Source organism: Leptodactylus fuscus, chromosome 2 (assembly GCF_031893055.1).
Source record: "Leptodactylus fuscus isolate aLepFus1 chromosome 2, aLepFus1.hap2, whole genome shotgun sequence".
Lineage (NCBI taxonomy): Eukaryota > Metazoa > Chordata > Amphibia > Anura > Leptodactylidae > Leptodactylus > Leptodactylus fuscus.
In genome coordinates this window covers 72978913-72998389 of record NC_134266.1, presented here as the reverse complement: position 1 = coordinate 72998389, position 19477 = coordinate 72978913, and the positions used below count along the sequence as shown (strand labels likewise).

At 40.0% G+C, this 19477-nt stretch overlaps 1 protein-coding gene across 11 annotated transcripts in view; it reads left to right on the top strand.

Moving 5' to 3' along the window:
- The window catches only part of CASK (calcium/calmodulin dependent serine protein kinase), a 211070-nt gene that overhangs the window by 125791 nt on the left and 65802 nt on the right, over positions 1-19477 (top strand). For all 11 annotated transcript variants that reach the window (XM_075264016.1, XM_075264013.1, XM_075264012.1 and 8 more), the window contains 2 exons: positions 5983-6060; positions 11849-11929. In XM_075264016.1, the coding sequence (XP_075120117.1) occupies positions 5983-6060; positions 11849-11929 (159 nt within the window). The remainder of the gene's footprint in view (positions 1-5982; positions 6061-11848; positions 11930-19477) is intronic.

Sequence of the window (19477 nt, the reverse complement as noted above, 5' to 3'; positions counted from 1 at the left end):
TTTTGTTTTCCTGGTTGTTTTTTTTTTGTTTTTTTGTTTTTTTTTTTGTTTTTTGTTTTCTAAATAAACGAGTTTGATGCATTTTTGTGTCCCTGTCTTGACTGTTTGGGTCCACACTACTGCTTCTACCAAGCTAATGTAAAGCACCATGGAATTAATGGTGCTATATAAATAAACAATAATAATAATAATAATAACTTCCCCACACAAGGAATTGCTATTCCTTTCACATATATACGTTTGTTCAGTTCAGAAACAGGTGTGACAGGAGCTTATAGGCACCTCAGACTATATCCAATAGTAAGACAGATTAGTCCCTTCATCTTACCTTCCTCTCCTCTGGTCACAGTGAGACCTCTGTCCACTGCTGTGATTCTCTGTCTGCTGACAGGAAGGTTTGTGTGAGCAGAACATCCCTGGCTATTGCATATTCCTGTTCTGGCATTAGTTTACACTCCTAGTGCTTTCAGTGCCTACAGTCAGACTTGAATCAAGGCTTATTAGATGTCTTATGCATTACATGTGCCTTTTGTGAGAAATGTACCCTCTTCATGCAGAAGTTTATCTTGGGTTCGGTTATTGATACTGTGATTTATCTATTTATTGATTGATTATAGATTATTGTGACGTAGTAGCCAATGACGGGATGAAACTTCATGAGGTTTAGATCTCAATTCCTAAAAGGGCTTAATTTAAACTACAGGAAATTAAGAACATGAGGAACAAGTGAAAAAAGTACCTAACATTTCAGGATATTAAAATAGACTTGAAGATGACTATAAAAGCGAAGCAATATTAGAGTATCCATACAAGCAAAAATATCAGAATCTGACTTTGTAAATGAATTGCTTTCCTGTTGCTTATGTGTCAACGCATCTTTTGTTGACTGGTGTAGTACAACAACTGTACAATGCCTGAAGTGTCTAGTGTGTGGTTACCTTTTTTAAAGCAAAACATAAAAAAATTAGAATATTACTACAAAGCAGATGGGAAACCCTTCCCTGAGATGTTGGGGACTACCGTATTTCCCTGTATGCTAAGATCCGATCCTCCAGTCACTAATCTGGGCCGTTCTTTGCTGAGGCCAGTGATTTATGGCAGTCATCACTGGTTATACAGGCACATATACAAGATATGAGTGCTGGTGTAGTAGGGGATTTATTAAGTAGCTGTTGTGGTGTTTATTTAGTTTCCATCATATAGCTAGAGAAAAAATTCTTTAAAGGGGTTTTCTGGGTAGAGGGAATAATTTTTCAAAAAAGGTCGGTTAGTGCTATTAATAGGTTAATAAGTGCAACCAAATGCCTTTTAGCAGTGTTTTGAGTGATTTCTGGGTTTCTTTGGGAGCTCCTGACATCTTCTGCATTTGTTTACATGAGTATCTCCCTATTCTGTTTTCCTACTACCTTTATACCTTGCGGTTCATTCAGAGCTGACTCCTTTTCCCCCCCTTTCTCACTCACAACTGCTCCCTTTTTCTCTAACTAGACTCCACTACTAGCCCTTCCTAACCAACTCAATCCCTTCCACCTTATCATACTTACTTTCTGGGCATGGAACTTCATTACTTCTGGATGGCCAGCGTCTCCACTTCTTGACGACTGCTGGCTGCTTGGCACAATAGAGCCGGCGTGCATAGTAGCCCAGAACAAGTGACGTCCCATACCCAGAAGGTCCAAACAGAAAGACAGGTAAGTATGATGGATTTGGGGGTATGTTAGTATTGGTGACCTTCTGCTTCACCAGAAAATGTGGGTGGGGCAAGATAAACTTGCTCCACCCTCTGTTTACTATAGGAACAAGAGCAAAATCTTTTAAACTAGCAAAGCCTTGTAGATATTCTATATAAAACACGTCTGTTTCCTGATGATCTGTTTAGGTTAATGGGGCAGGGCAGTTGAACATAAGACACTTGGTTGAGTAGACTCCTGTTGTTGCCATTTTGTCTGCATCATGCAAGGACGGTGAGGAAATTAGGGGGCGTCTTGGATGAGCTTATTGAGTGACTAATAAGAGATGATGATATTAAAATTGGATTTAAAAAGGAGATTTATGAAGAAATTTTTTTTAGTTGGTGTTTCTTTAAATCTGCTGTGCACCATGAAACCTCAAATAGTGCCTTCTTTTTATAGACCATGTATTTACCTAGCCATAGATGATAGTTTAGGTAATGGACTAAAGTTCATCTTTTCATCAAGCTTTGTTGTACTGTACATTATTTACTAAGGAAACTGAAGCCATTACTTTGATTATTAATCCTGTTCACTGTTGACTGAGCTCCACCTGCTTCCACATGAAATAGATAACAGCCCAGAGAGGACTTTGTCACTGGCAAGCAGGAAATTTACAGCTTTCCTTTGTGGAAGAGGAAAACATTAAATGGGAATGATTACAGCCCAAGGTCATTACACAGCGACTGTACAGCGAGAATCCGTGCTCTAGCTCTTACTATTGCACGACTCATAAAACACATTTAAGTAATTTGCTTTTGTATTGTGGTGCTTGGAGATTCAGAATATGCACTAACTCAAAGAAACGGCGCCATTCGTTTCTAAAGTGTTGCACTTGTAAAAGGCGGCTTTACAGATGTCTATGGGGGGATTTTGAAAAATGCGACGTTTATTAGAAATATATATATTAAATATATGCAGTACTTTGCAATTTAACACACCTATGTAAAGCTTTCGCAAAGTATTAATGTTAATATTTTTTGAATAAGATGAAGTGAATGAGAAATCTAAATCGCATCAATATTTGGTGCCTTCAAGACAGCATCAAATCTATTCTGTACACTTGCACATAGTTTTTGAAGGAACTTGGCAGCAATGGTATTCCAAACATTTTGGAGAACTAATCACAGATCTGTACATGTAGGTTTGCTTAAACCCTCTGACACTTCATGTTATACCAGGCAGACTCAGTGAGATCAGTATTCTGTACGGGGGCCACGTCATCACTATCACTCCATGTTCTTTACTATTAATTTGGTTCGCAATAGCATTGGCTGCATGTTTGCAGTCATTGTCATCTTCAGTATAAAGCAAGATGGATAAATATCATTTGCCTGCATTTCTTAGCGTTGAGAACACCATTAATTTTGATCAAATCCCCAACTCCATTTCCTGAGACTTGTCCGTCACCTCCACCATGCTTCACTGTTATCTGCAGATTCTCATAACCGAACCGCTCTTCAGCCCTTCAGTGCACAAACTGCGTTGTGTTACAGACAAACATTTCAAATTTAGAGATGAGCGAACGCTGTTCGGATCAGCCGTTCCAAACAGCACGCTCCCATAGAAATGAATGGAAGCACCTGGCACGTACACTTTGCCGGTCGCCGTGCCAGGTGCTTCCATTCATTTCTATGGGAGCGTGCTGTTTGGAACGGCTGATCCGAACAGTGTTCGCTCATCTCTATTCAAATTTTGACTCCTTCAGGGCATTTCAGGATGTATGAGACCAATTTCTCAAGAAATGGGTAATTGTGTACTTAATACAAGGGTCCCATTCACCTAAAATGTGTTTTCTGGAGCTTTTTTCAGTACCGCTGAATAAACCTATGATTTAGACCCCAAGCACACAATCGAATGTGTTTCTGATGTGGGACACTGTGTGACCCACCAACATCTGAGTTTTTTCTGTTATGTATTCACGTCCGTGGGGTTCACGCAAAATAACGCGGCGTATATGATCCTAACTCCCATTGAAATCAATGGGAGCTTTTACGGCGTGCAAACTCTCACACGCCGTATACGTGCCAGATCACGCGGCACGTTACTCCGTGTGAACGCACCCTTACAGTTTTGAAGGGTTGCAAGGGCAATTTCTTCAGTTTTCTTACAAGTGAAAATGGAATCAATTGTAGGTGGGGATTAAAGGAATATTTTAAGACTTTAAAACTGACAATCTATTCATATAGTGATAGGAAAGGTCATCAATACCGGATTGGGTGGAGGGGAAAGATGTCCTACTCCAGACACTAGCACAGTTCAGTACACTATGGCTGGGAAAGGTACTGTAAGCTCTGTCTTATTAAAGTTTAAAAAAAAAAAAAAAAAAAAAAAAGATTGACCTCACAGAATTGTTTGCAGCCTCCGCACTGTATACAGCGCTGGCTAGTTCTGGTGCACTATGACTTCTTTGATCCACTTTTTGTGTGTGTGTTTCTCTGGATCATCTGGCGATAATGTAAGGCCGGAATATGCAGAGTTGGATTTTTTACAGGGAGTCCTCGCTTACTATCCCAGCACTAATGTACAGCCGTACATCATTGCCGGGAGACTGTGGGGAATCTCACTCTCAAAAAATCCAGCTATGCATAATCCACTCTGCCTATGCCCCTGATGGGTTACTTTATTATGTAGAAAAAAACATGTTAGGTATCTTAATGAGGAGTAATAACAGTGTCTGGGAGCTGATACACGATTGATTTGCAGCTGTATCCCTTCTTAATGCATTTAAACAGTTCTTTTAAGGCAACATGAGGATAATACGAGTACATCAGTATCTGGCACCCTATGGAGTCTTATTGAGGCTATCTAAGTTAGGCTGGGTTCACACGATGCGTATACGGTACCTGCTCCCATTGAAAATAATGGGAGTGTATACGGCCCGCAAAAGCACCCGCGGCGTCTGCGTACCAAATTACAAGCCAAAATACTCCGTGTGAACCCGGCCTTAGGACACTTGCGTATCAGTTTTTTTCCAGAGCACTCAGGTCTCCACGTGTTTATATGTTGGGTGCTGCGCTGTTCCATTCACTGCGTTGTTGATAATCGCAGTTATGGATGTTATAGTTGTATCCATTTGAAGTATCTGAGATACCGCTACAGTGCCCATATCTGGTGCTATCAAGAATGCTCTGTAGAGGGCTCCGGTTAAAGTTTTTCATTACTGATGTCCTGTGACCACTGGAGCCCATCACTGGCCTGATTCTAGTTATCGGCTGCAACAGTGATAGGTGTAAAGGCAGGTTGTGGTCAAGTAAACAGAACCCATTGGGGACAAACTTTACTGAACTTTTACAAAACTGGGGAGACTTGTTTAGTTTTGTTTTTGCCTCTCGTTGATTTGGCATGCCTATCCAGGTTAACACATAGCTAAAAATAAATTTGATCGTGTGATGTGATATATGATCTGTTTACTGCTACTAGACACATGATGACTTGTCTGTAGAACTTCATGATAAGCTTCAAATGTTGTCCTGTAAGTAACATTTTACTTTTGGAGGTTTTTGCTTATTGAACACTTTAGGTTTTTCTTATGTGCTCTCCCATTTTTATTGTGACTGACAGTGTTTACTTTATAGGTCTCTGTAAGTGTAAGTGATTTAGTTAACATTATATACATTATATTTATTGTCATCTGCTGTTTATTGAATTACCATACTATTTGATTTACGAATGGTTAAAGTAAAATCGTAACTGCAGTAAAGTCTCCACTTGTGTTGTCAGTCATGGTAACTGAGTTATTAGGATGTTACTATTCAGTATGTTATTAGGTTTATATAGCGTTTCTTTCACTAAACTTTGACTGATGTAGATGCTATCTCCTTCGCGTCTGAATATTTTAGTAATGATCCTCGGTGCAGTTTCTAGTACTGTGCCATCCCATAGAAGAAATATATTCAGCGGTGTTCTAGTTCATAAATGGTAATAGGGAAGCGGTTGTAGCCTAATCTTACGTCTTCACATTCCTTGCAGGAAAAAAACAGCTTGCCAGAGCTTAATTAGGGATTTTCATCACTTCCTCGAGACAGCTATTACAGCAGGAAACTTTCTAGAAGTGTACTGCATTAGGAAGGACTTGTACATTATTCCCAGCATTTCTGTGTGCTGGAGACCAAATACAAGCAACCCTTAAAGAGCCTACTTAAAGTACTGCTTAGTACTCAGTTATTAAAAATCTGGATTTTTATGTACTTCTATCATGTTTGATCACAGAACCTTGCTTCATTCCATTATTCTTGTCATTTGATTTTAGCTTTATGACAAAATCAATACAAAGTCTTCGCCACAAATCAGGAATCCTCCGAGTGATGCTGTACAGCGAGCCAAAGAGGTAATTAGCTTTTTTTCTTTTTTTCTCTTCCATTTTACTATTCATGCTTTTGATCTCATTACAGTGATTCAATCAAATCTCGATTCAGGTCTATTTAGAATGCACTGTTAATGCTTAGAACGGGCCAGACACAGGAAGATGTAATAATGAGCGCAATATCCACTCTCTGACACTTAGTCACTTGGTCGGAGGCTTTCTGTAGAACAAATCTCCCTAATGAATTGCTCTATTATTTAGCTGAAATCTGGCTTCTATTTTGTAGGCAACAAATCCTAAGAGCAGGTATTATTCTTCAATAAGTATTTGCTATGTTTATGTAGGATTTTTATCACAGGTCATTTAAACACGTCCTGTCTGCTTAATCAGCTAACAAAATGGAGAAATTACTGAAGTCAGTCCAATTACCATTAAAGGGAACCAGTTGTTTATTCCCATGACTTGGCCCCATCACGTGCAGGATCAAGTAATTCCCTTTCCATTGTTGCCGTCCTGTAATCTTTCTGTTGCATCAATATGATGATATAAATGTTTGAAAGTGAAAAAAAAAAAGTCATATGCAAATTAGGCTAAGTAGTCACAGCGGGTAGAGAGCAGCTTCAGCGTAGTCGCAATGTCAATTTACTAATCACCCTTCCTGGTCGTGATTGAGATCTCCCGTACAGTGTCCTCGCCCCTTGACGCCACAAGGGAGATGTAAATCATTCTCAGAAGGTGTGACTAGCAAGCTGCTCCCGCCCACCATAACTACTTCAGGTAATTTGCATATGGCTTTATTTTTATTTTTTTCTACTTTATAATTTTGGTGCAACAGAACAATTACAGGAGGGCAGCAATAGAAAGGGAATTAATTGACCCCGCACATGATGGGGCAGGATAAAGTACTGTCGCTACAATTTACTTCATGTGACTTTCTAATAGAACAGAGAATAAAGTGGTACAAAATGAAAACATAATCAATTATTCATATGTGTATAAGAATTTCAGATACAATTATGGGATGGCCTTCATTTGGGCATTTCATGTGTTCTTAGAATATAGTTTTTCTTAGTGGGTGGAAGAAGGAACTGTACATTTTGTTCTGCTAGGAGCCGTCACGGTGTATTTCCTCCTTTCTGTTTCCTTTAATTACATAATATTGATTTTATTCGGAATTAATGAATAAAATGTATCATTAAGATAGAGTTTAACCTGCAAAGAAAACATCTGTCCTAAATTTTGCCATTACATAAAACATTTTAAGTGGTGAAGTTCAGAATCTGAATCTGCCGCTTTTCCAATCCCAATATCACCCACATGAGAGAAACTATAATTGTAAATTTACCATATATACTCAAGTATAAGCCGAGTTTTTCAGCACAGTTTTTGTGCAGAAAAAGTCTGCCTTGGCTTATACTCGAGTCATTACAGTAGTTCAGCAATATTTAGTGTTACAGACCCGGCATACAGACACCGGGGCGGGTGCTGGGCCGCAGCATCGCCACACTCCTGTTAGGAGCGTGGTAATGCTGTTCATTTCAAACTGCAGAAGTACTTGCAGTACTTCTGCTAGTAGGCCTGGAACGCAGACCCTGCTCCCCCCACTCCATCACACGCTGGGTGATGTGGCCACATAAACTCAGGCCCGCACCCGGCATTATCTGCGTTCCGGGCCTGCTAGCAGAAGTACCGTAAGTACTTTTGCAGTTTGAAATGAATAGCATCGCCATGCTCCTGCCAGGAGCGTGGCGATGCTGTGGGCCCGGCACACGCCCTGGTGTTTGTTTGTCAGGTCCGAATGCCGGGTCTGTAACTATAGTGGCGCCGCTCTGCTCCAGAGCGGTCGCCATACCGACCGGCACCTCCGCTGTAACTCTTACAGCGGTAATGCCGGAGCTAATGCCCGCAATCAGAGTTCTACAAATCTATAAAAATATTTGTCCTGTACGGTAAATGCTGTAGCAGGAAAAAAAGTTGTCGAACTGCCCCTTCCCTGAGACTAGGTTTTTTACACACACACACACACACACACACACACACACACACACACACACACACACACACTTGGAATTCAGCCTGACTACAGTCAGGCTAAATATAGGGTATCTGCAGTGCTCCTATTCCGTTGGGAAGGGGTTAATAGGAGCACTGCAGATACCCTATATTCAGCCAGGCTGAATTCCAAGTGGGGGAAAAAAAACAGTGCTCAGGGAAGGGGCAGACAGACAACCAAAACACCCCCTCCCTTTCCCCAGCATCTACTGCACCCCAAAACTCCGACCATTTTAATTTTTTAAATTTTCCAGTAGCTGCTGCATTCCCCCCCTCGGCTTATACTCGAGTCAGTAAGTTTTCCCATTTTTTTGTGGTAAAATTAGGGGCCTCAGCTTATATTCGGGTTGGCTTATACTCGAGTATATACGATACATACCTTCAAAAATACATTTTATATATTTGTGAATTTGATGAAAAATTCCTGTTGATATTATGGATAGTTCCAACATAGCTCTAAGAGTTGTCACATGTTGCTATGAAAGGCATTTACCACTTGATTTATGGTAAATCAATTGTTTAGTGTAAAAGAAAAAGATGAATGAACACAGTAAAGTCACTCATATTGATCCTTACGCTGTCTATTGTAAATCCTACTACTGTACATGATTTGTAGGGCAAATTCAGTATCTCCAAAGTAAAAACATATCAGCAATCAGTCATAGCGGTATTTGCACAAGAATGTATGGTGTCTTTTAAGCCCCAGGACCTGGAAAATTGTCTTATTTATGAAGGAGTCGTGAATTCAGAGATCTAACAGAACAATTCTTAAACAGAATGGAAGCTGAAGTATAAATTGGGTATCCAGCAAGTCTGAACAAAAATGTAATAACAAAAGAGATATCAAAGAATAGATAGCGGTAGGAGTCATATGTAAGGGATGTAGAGCACAAATTCTTTTTACAGCACTATAAATCAGTGTGTACAATCTAAAATCTAATGCTCAGGAATTTCAACAGTATGAATTGTGCTCAGCAATGGAAATTATAGAAATAGAGAAATTAATAGAGATGAGTGAGTAGTATTCGATCGAATACCTCCCCTGCATAGTTATTGGTGTACTCTGTCGAATACCACGCAGTAAACGCAGTAAAAATTTGTTTCCCTTCCCACCTTCCCTGGCGCTATTTTTACACCAATAACTATGCAGGGGGTATTTGATCGAATACTACTCGCTCATCCCTAGAAATTAACAGATTCCCTGTAAAAGCGACTATATCCTCTATACTGTGGATAGGGAATAAGTTTCAGATTTGCAGGGGTCCAACCACTTGGCTCTATACCTTCGGCTCTCCAGCTGCTGTGAAACGACAACTCCCAACATGCTCCATTCACTTCTATGGGAGTTCCAAGAACAGCAGAGCAAGTATGCATGCTGGGAGATGTAGTTTTGTAACAGCTGGAGAGGTGAAGGTTCCATACCCCTGCTCTATACTCTCCTGTCAGCAAGTACAGATGGTGCTGTATCTAGCTGTCCATGTGATTTGTGTACTCATCATGGGGCTGATGGAGAGTACAGAAGGGGAGATCTGAAAAATGGTGTATAAACTGTGATAGACAATCAGGTGAGTTCAGTTTTCAGGATCTATCTGGCCAGGAATTATGGCTGACTTAAAACTCCCTTTAACCAGGCTGAGAAACGCAGTCCATGTTTTACTTAATAAACCAGTGAAACTTATTCTTTTTTTTTTTTTTTTTTTCTCTAGTTCGGGGTTTGTTTTTTAGTTTTTTCCTGGTTGTGGATTTTATTTTTTTTTTTGTCTGTGTTCTTTCTCTCCATTATTATGGATGTAGCCGTCTTACCTGAGCAGCATTAGAGAGATCCTAAAGAGGTGATAAATCATAGACACAATAGACAAGACATGTTTATTGACATCTGTGGAAGAGTGTTCTAGGTATTGCCCTGTGCAGAGAAGAGAAGTAGAAAAGCTGTGTCCATTAGCTATTGTGTATTCCTGTGCTATCTTTACATACAGTTACAATCAGAATTATTGCAAATTACGCTTGTTAGCAAAATGCATTAAGTTTCATCTGTTTGCAAAAAACAGTCACACAAGAAAAATTTAAATGGCTTCAAATTCAACACAACATGTCACTTTTAATAACTACTGCATCATTCAACCCCGTGAAAAGAATCCCCAAAAAGTGATGAGCAGATCATTGCTTTGCAGAATTATATTAAAAAAAAGGTACAAAAATATAGGAATCGCACCAACTGTTTCTAGAGATACTCTTGGAAGCCTAGTCAGCAAGTAATCTGGTCTATAGGACAGCGCTGCAGTACCTACTACACTCACCACTATAGTTTATACCGTGAGTGAGCAGCTCGCCTCACAGTATGAAGCTATTACAGAGAGCTGTGCTGTGATCTGCAGGGGTCCTGGGTGTCAGACCAAATACTGATAGTCTGTCAGTGCTAAAAACTGGAAAACCTATTTACCTGGCCATAGAAGAAAGAGGTAGCTGCTACCAGGAGTAGTGACTACAAAAGCCCTGCAACAAGGTTTGATGGCAGCAGGCACTGACGTTTCAGTATGCACAGCTAAGCACATATGAAAGTTTCCATGCCTGGTCTCCAAGACCTTAAAGGGGTATTCCCATGACCATAAATATTTTTAAATTTGTAGATAATTAAAAGTTAAACATTTTTGCAAATATAAGCAATTAAACATTTTGCAGAGTTTTAAAGATTTTCTCTAAATATCTTGTGGTCACAGTCTGTTATCTTGATCGGTGGCCAGTGGATACGACCATGAATGCAGGACCTTTCTAAACTCAGAACATCCGTCATGATTTCCTTATTGTGGCCGGGATATCTTCTGATACATGTAGTGTCCCTGCCTCATAACCCATCTACAATAAGAACATCGTGACTGGGTTCCTGACAAGTCCCAGACCATAGAAAGTTTCTGCATTAGTGGTCGTATCCATGGCAACCGATCAAGACAACAGGCTGTCACCACTAAGAAAGTTAGAGAAAATCTTTAAAACTTTGCAGAATTTTTAACTACTTATGTACAAATATAGATATGATTATGTTCATGGTCTATGGACAAGTGCTATCAGGAGGGGAGGGAAGCGTCCCCCCCCCCCTCCCCCCGCTTTCACAGTACAAAGCTTTAGACGCTTCTGTGAGGAAGGGCATTCCTGACTTACTGTCAGAAACGCCCTTCTGACAGTGAAGAGCTACGGTACCGGAACCGATAGCTCTTCACCAGGGGCACAGAACGTGAAAGCCGATAGTATGCTGAATTCAGCGCACTGTCGGCTTTCTAGCAGTATATAAAACCGCATGTTCCCCAGGAGGTGAAAGGTCCTCTTTTAAAGCTGTGGTGGAGAACCTTGCGCACTTACTGCATTGAATCTGGAAAAATAAACTTTTCCGAAGTGAATTTATTTCTACATACTCCTCCATAATTACCTGAGCCCTATCTGCTTATCATGGCTTGCATTTGAGGTTTCTCTGACCCCACTATTGCGCTTTTGAATTTCTTGAGACCCAGCGTAGTATTACATGGAATGGTGTAAGGGGATCCAGAGGTCTTGGCTTTCTTCAGACTCTACCTTTTATGTTCTCATCAGACCTTTCCCGGCAACAATTTGAACAGTTTTATCTGATGGCGATCATGTTTCGGTGGCTGCACCACTACTCCAGATTTGGTTGGCTGAAGAGTTAAAAAATAAAAATGTTTCTAAATTCTAGTAATACTGTAATTCTTTGCTGTTAATGACACTTCTAACTCTTTGCTGTCATTTGTAGGTTTTGGAAGAAATATCTTGTTACCCTGAAAATAATGATGCAAAAGAGCTGAAGCGTATTCTGACACAACCTCATTTCATGGTAAATATTTTATTTATTTTTTTTTATTGAGGGGGGGGGGGGAGGGTATGCTGTAGCAGATAATTCTAATGAATGTTTTATATTGAAATGGTTCCAATGAACATAATGCTCCACTGTGACCATAGGAGAAAAAAGGTTGGATGGCATTTAAGGTTCCATTCACATAGAGTTTTTTGACGCTGAATCTGCGTCAGAATCCATGTGGGGAAAAAAGCCTCCCATTGACTTCAATGGGTTCCTTTTTCCGCTTTTCCACGTGGATTCTGGTGCGGATTCAGCGGCAAAATCAGCAGCAAAAAACTCTGTGTGAATGGACCCTGATAGCGGCCCAATGATCATTGTAAGTAGCCCAAAAGTGTACCTTTTGTAGGAAAATATGGAGGTAGTGCATCAGTTTCATTAATATCTGTGACCCTATCGCAACAAAGTTTCTGTGAAGCGTTAAGATCTTTATTCATATGAGATCATTGGGCTGCACCCAACAATTTTGTCTAGCCAACTATCTCTTATGTATAGGAGACCTAACTTCCTTATCAGATTAAGTTGGGGGCAAAGTTTAGAATCCCATCCCTTCATCCTATTGTATATCCTGCATTATAAAAGGAATGGTTACTTGGACGCTTCTCTGACTCTGGTTTCATTTCTAGTTTATAACTATTATTGCACTTGGCTACTGAAAACTGGCTTTAGTTCTGGATACTGGAGTGTATGATATTGTATACTGGTGGATACAGGGTTGTTTTTATGTGCACATGTTTTGAGGATTTAGACTAAAAATCCATTTCAGATCAGAATTAGTATAAAATCAGTTACATTCGTCCTTGGTAGTAAGCCACTATGGAGAACACAATAAAGACTTGCCACGTGGTGGCCTGATAGAGAGAAAAAACATATCATTTATACCATGCATAAGGATTCATCTCTCATCTTGTATTTTTAAATACATATATTGACTACATTGGCACACCATTGTGTGTACTATATAGCTCAGTCATTACATAAGACCAAAGCTTTGCATTTATGATCACACATTCCCAGTTGCTTAAAGTGTAACCCAGATTTTATTTATTTTATTTGTATTACCATATATACTCGAGTATAAGCCGAAACCCCTAATTTTACCACAAAAAACTGGGAAAACTTATTGACTCGAGTATAAGCTGAGGGGGGGAAATCCACCATTGCAGATATAAAGTCTGGTCATGTGCATTGCAGCTTAGTAACTCCATGGGAATCATAGTAATAGCAGTTAACCCCATCATGTCTCTCACATTAACCCCCTGTGTGCCTCACATAACAGTTACTGATATGTGGGACATATGGAGGTAATAACTAGGTATCTTCATAATTAAGGTCCTTCATTAGTACCCTCATGTGTCTCACATATTAGTAACCCTTATATGGGGCACATGGGTTAATATGAGGGACATGATGAGGTTAACTGTTATTAATGTGAGGCACATGGAGTTACTGAAACTAAATTAATAACCCCAAATGCTTGACATTACTAGGCAGAGTAACTAAAGGAAGGTCCCTGTGTGTGTCACGTTACTGTAGCTTCCTCTCCTCCATACAACAGACATCTTCCATAAGACACAATGAATCCTGGCCACTCATCTGCAGGGTAGATGCTAAATCCTAGTGTGCTAAAGGACCTCTGATGATGTCATGACCATGTGATCGGACTCGGGTGTGGGCGGAGCTACTAGGATTTAGACTCAACCTTATCTGCAGATGTTACATACCAGTGACTACAGGACCTTTGATGACATCACAGTCACGTGACCTCATGACAAGCCAATCACTGAACAGTAGCACTAAAGGACCTCCCCCTTCCAGGTCCTTCCAGTTTTCTGTGCTCTGTGGACCCTGACTCGTGTATAAGCCGAGGAGAGCTTTATCAGCATGAAAAATGTGCTGAAAAAGTCGGCTTATACTCGAGTATATATGGTACTTCTTTTTTTGCTGTTTTGTCAGAGTGGCTGTGGTGAACATTTTTAATCTATCAAACTTCCTTTTAATAACGCTACGAAAGTAGAGTTAAGCTCTTAGCATTGCCAGAGAAATTGTGTACACCTGTACTTAATGCAGCATGTAGAGTTTAAAGAGGACCTTTCATCAGATTGGGCACAGGCAGTTCTATATACTGCTGGAAAGCTGACAGTGCGCTGAATTCAGCGCACTGTTGGCTTTCCCGATCTGTGCCTCAGGTAAAGCGCTATCGGTCCCGGTACCATAGCGCTTTACAGTCAGAAGGACATTTCTGACAGTTAGGCAGGGACGCCCTTCTGCCCAGCAGCGCCTATTGCGCTGCACAGTGTGAGCGGGGAGGAACGCCCCCTCCCCTCCTGATAATATGGACGAGCACTGTGAGCAGAGGGAGGGGGAATTTCCTCCCCGCTCACACTCTACAGCGCGATAGAACTGCCTGTGCCCCGGACCTTGAGAGGTCCTCTTTAAGCATTTACCAAAGGGGGAATGGTCGCTGCAGATAGCTGTACCTTATAGTTTTAGCTTTCATATGCTGTCAAGATTGAAGTACTAGATATAACAGAACCTGAAATTAGATTTATGTTTGGTTTTTTTTGCTTACTTGTGTAGCACCAACATATTCTGCTGCGCTTCAATCAATGTCCCCTATAAGGCTCACAATCTACATTGCCTATTAGTATGTCTTTGGAGTGGCGGAGGAGACATAGAAAAACATGGGGAGTGCATACAAACACCTTACAGATGTTGTGCTTATATGGATTCAAACCTAGGACTCCAGCTCTGCAAGGCTGAAGTACTACATAGTAGATGAGGTTGGATGAAGACATCAGTCCATCAAGTCCAACCTATAACCCTACAATCCCTACAGTATTGATCCAGAGGAAGGCAAAAAACCCCATGAGGTTCATGGCAATTGCCCCATTTCAGGGGAAAAAAATCCTTCCTGACTCCAATCTGGCAGTCAGTATAAAAACTCTGGGTCAACCACAGAGCTAATCACAATCCTAACTGTGTGTTTAGTAAAATCTCTTAATTCTTTTCTAGTTGCTACTGCCTGACAGCATGTAAAAGCTGAGAATCTCAAATTTGTTGTGATACCAGAACCATATTTCTAGTTGGTATAAAACCAAAGATACAGCTATATGAATTGACCATCCTACTTTTGGCAAATGCTTCAGCTCTGCATAATCACAGCACAAAGTAGAGTTTTAGAGGGTTGAAAGGAGAAAGTTACGTCCTATTTTCTATTAGAAGGAAAGTTATGTAGGTTAATAATAAAGTATATTACAGAAATGTTCCCCAACAGCCCCTGACACAATAGCAAGAAAAAGGGAGTTACAATGTAACCTTTTTGAAAGAGAACCTGTTACTTAGATGTACTAGTGTAATATGGCAGCCTAATAGGAGGGCAGGTCCACTGAACTTTTTAGCCTGAACTGTGCAAATATTTGGCTAATATTTCCTAAAAATATTAAAAAATATACTGTAGTAGACTCTAGCAGTCGCCTCCGCCACATCTTAATGCTCTGTGTATCTAAATTTATATTTATAAAAAATAACATATAAAACAAAGATCAAGAAACTTATAACCATTTTAAGTAAGCCTGGACCTAAACTCTGCGTCGGATAACTTGAGAAAAACTTGGTTATTAATTGGCTCTAGTGATGAGTTCCCTTTCACGATGTTAGTTGCTCTGAGGATGTTTTTCAGAGTCAATGTTTCACCAAGGATCAGTGGAACACATTGTTGTGTTTAATAATACTGTCAACGCTAAACAGGGGTAAGGTGCCATGGTTACCCAAAATAAAATTGATCAAGGGTCTATTCCTGTCTGTGGCACAAATCACGTTATGGATGTTTTTGACTGTCTATTCAAGAGGAAACCATGAGAATAGAAGAGAGAATCAATTGGTATCTCATCTCTACAATTTTAGTTGATAGTTTGTAGTCTTGGTTTAAGGCTGTAAGGCCACATGAGACAGTTCTTCCCGCAGCACTTAGAACAGAAAGTTCACAGAGTTTTCCTCTGCAGGCTTTCCGTTACCATTATATCTACGGGAAAACCGCCGGCATTTTCCGTAGATATAATTGACATGCTGCGATTTCCAAAACCAACGGATATGACTGTGGGAACTTTGGGTCGTGGTTCAGTTTGGGTATCAAAAGTGTGCATGTGTCTGTAAATATATCTATCACACAATGGTTTTTGTATATTGTATTGAAAAGTTCGGTCATGTACGTTATAAGCCAGAGGGATGGTATCTTTTATATTATTCGCTTGTATCCCCATAAGTGAGGCTGTGTTAAGTGCAGTTTTAACATCCTCGTCTATGATGTCCTCCTCCAATAAGGAACAACTGTTCCTCAGTAAGTTTGGGCAGAGTTATCAAGTCGTGAAAGTGATTGATTATTTGCATGTCCATGCAAATACGTTTACACCCAAGTCTGTTTTTTTCCAGCAGACAAAAAAAATCGTACATGCAGGACTTTTCTGTCTGATAGAAATAAATGGACAGCAAGTGTCTGTTATTTTTTTTAACATTGAAGTCTATGGGAAACTAAGTTATAACAGACAGTAACTGATAGCCATCAGTTAGTGTCCATTATGTTAGGTGTCTGTTTTTTGGGGGGTTTTGGAACGGACACCTTCATAATGGAATTCAGTGGTAGTGTGAACCCTACCTAACCTGATAAGTATAAGCCGTATCCAGAACCTGTCTTGTCCATGTGCCACTTAGCATCCCTTTTGTTATGAGGACTAACAATGTAATGCTCGTTCTTCCTACTATCTCTTTGAGTCTCGTTTGGATGGATTCATTTCCATTCTACTAATGTAACATCTGCTTGTAATCTTTTCACAGCCTTTGCCTCATTTTACACTAGGTGGCTCCCATTCGATGCTTTCTGCTGCTGGATTTATATACTTAATCACAGGGTTAGAATAACAATTTGCAAGCACAGGGATATTGTACGAGCCAGATCTCAGATAAGGGAATTGTTAGAACATTTTCTTTTTGAGGAAAAACACAAGGGAAAATGTCTGGTTCCTGTGCCAGCCTGGATATAAAAACGCTCCTACAAACAATAGTTTCTATTGATTCTGCATCCTTTGGGAAACCACTGTTAAGTGCATATTACCTCATTGCTGGAGAATGAATTTATTGGAGGAGGTAGTGTTCTAGAGCTGATCAGCCCTGCGTCGCTTGCAATATCATTACAAATTGTGATTTTATTTGTTGTTACCTTTTTCGAGTATTCCAAACTAAATGACTTGACTCGTATCTCATCGTGGTATGGGAGTAATAGTAATTTTATGTGGTACTTCTACACTTACAGCATAAGTACTGAACAAGAGAATGGCTTGTACAGCTGTAAAGCAATTCATATAATGTCAGGTAAATGGCCATTAACTGGAAACCCCTTCCACTAATGACAATTGATGACGGAAACAAATACCGCTAAACAGTGGTTTTGCTTGAAAAGGAAGCTCATGTCTGAGTTAAGGAAGCCATTAATGGTTATTGATGAGATTTATTTGTTTGTTTTTTTAACTTTCGATGCAAATGTAGCAATGGATAAAAGGCAATGTTAACACTGTACTAAGGGAATGCTTGTTTCCGCTACAAATTTACATTTCCTGTCAGTGGATATTTAACGTCTCACAGAGTAACGGATTGGTGAAGAACAGGGGTTAGGATGGGCAAGTGCCAAGATGCCATCACCCTGATGATTTAGGCAGTCGAAACCATAGCACTCCATGATGAAGATTTGGTTTATGGCATTAAGACAGATTCTCCTAACAATATATTCTCAGTTTTAGATGTAGTATTTGTTTTTCCTGTAACTCGCCCCGTTGATGAATGTTGTGCATGGGGGATTGAATACGTGTACAGGATAATAAATCTCTGAATTCAGGCATATTCTGCTCATCTGTTGGTACAGCTCGTTGATGTGTACAGATGTGTACAGATTAGGATTCAGGAAACCTGGACATTGATCTATAGCAGTATTTCTCAACCTTTTCATTTCAAGTACCCCCTAATGAGTGTCCCAACCAAGTGTCCCCAACCAAGTAGTATTCACTCTTATAAATGACTTATAACCGTTTTGTGGTGGCCCCCACATGTAAGTTAATGGCCTTCACACTGAGCAATGCCTATATTACACTCTTGCTTTGGAGCGCCATGTTTTAGAAGCACAGTGAGATGTTCTATCAGTACTGATAAAGGTGCTCATTTCAGTTAATGGCACCCCGGGAGCGAGTTGCGAGCTGCATTCATCGGCATGCAGAAGAGCGGTGCGTGATGAATGCAGCTTACCGCTCGCTCCCTAAGCGTCAGTAGCTGCAGTGAGCATCTCCATTGGTACGGGTTTCAAACATGTATTGCACATGGTACCTGTGGCTAGCGTAGGTGTCCTTCCTGGGCAAGGGGGACCTGCATGCAGTGCTGCATGTAATATGGTTCTTGACCATTGAGAACCATTGATCTACAGCAAGCTACTATCCAAAACTCTAGAGCAAGTTCCCGTTTCCACCAAGGAGGGTTATTTGCATATTCCTTTCCCATATTCAGACAACACATACTTCTTTCGTAGTATTCCTTTTTGCCTTATGGCTTTTTTTTCTTTTTTTGAAAGAGATTTCTAGTATGACTTTTTACTGATTTTATTCTGTATTCAAGATAAGTGTCTTTATTGCCTCACAAGAACCATTACAATGCTTAAGTTTTATGTTTCAAGGTATATTGGTAACATGGGATGTATATAGTCAGGATTAGTTTTAGAAATAAGTTCTTGATGGCTTCTTTTTTATATTGCAGCTGGTCTTTAATAGCTCTGCATATCCCCATTTTTCATCAGCGCCTGCTCCTCATCTATTTTAATAGAATCCTTGGTAGCAGCTTATTTTTTTCCCAACAAAGAAAGGAACGTAGATCAAGGTGGGGAAACATATGTCCATTGAGTTCAGCCCTCTAATTGGCTTTGGTAGTCATCCATTATTTATAGTGGTATTGATTGTAAGGGAGACAAGCTACAGAGGCCGGTGAAGGATTTGCCAATTATGTCTTTCAAGCAGAATGTTCCTTCCATATCTAAAGTACTAGATTCTGTTGTTACCAACACCCTTACTATGTGTTATCTGATTCAGCATATCCTGGTGTGCCTTTTATCATAGTGAGCCTTGTCTACCACATCTATTGTTTGTAAGGCATTTCCTTTAAAATGTGTAGAACCGTAAGTTAAGAAAAGAAAAGTTCATTCTAAAACCATAATTTTAAAGACAGTCATACATGTTAAATTGATGTTTGACAAACCCCTATTTTGCCTGGAGAGACCATTTAATTTGTATGGTATTCTCCCAACTCCTCTGTTACTGCAAGGCAAAAGGTCTGGACTGCTGGCAGCGTTGCCTTATCCATTTAATTTAGTTACAGGAGATCTGACCCCTGACATTGACTTTCTTACTATCCAGATTAAGAAAGCATGCGTTCCCAATAGAGCTCAGCATGCATGTGTATGAGCATAACCCACTGGTATAGCTATCATTTCAGCAA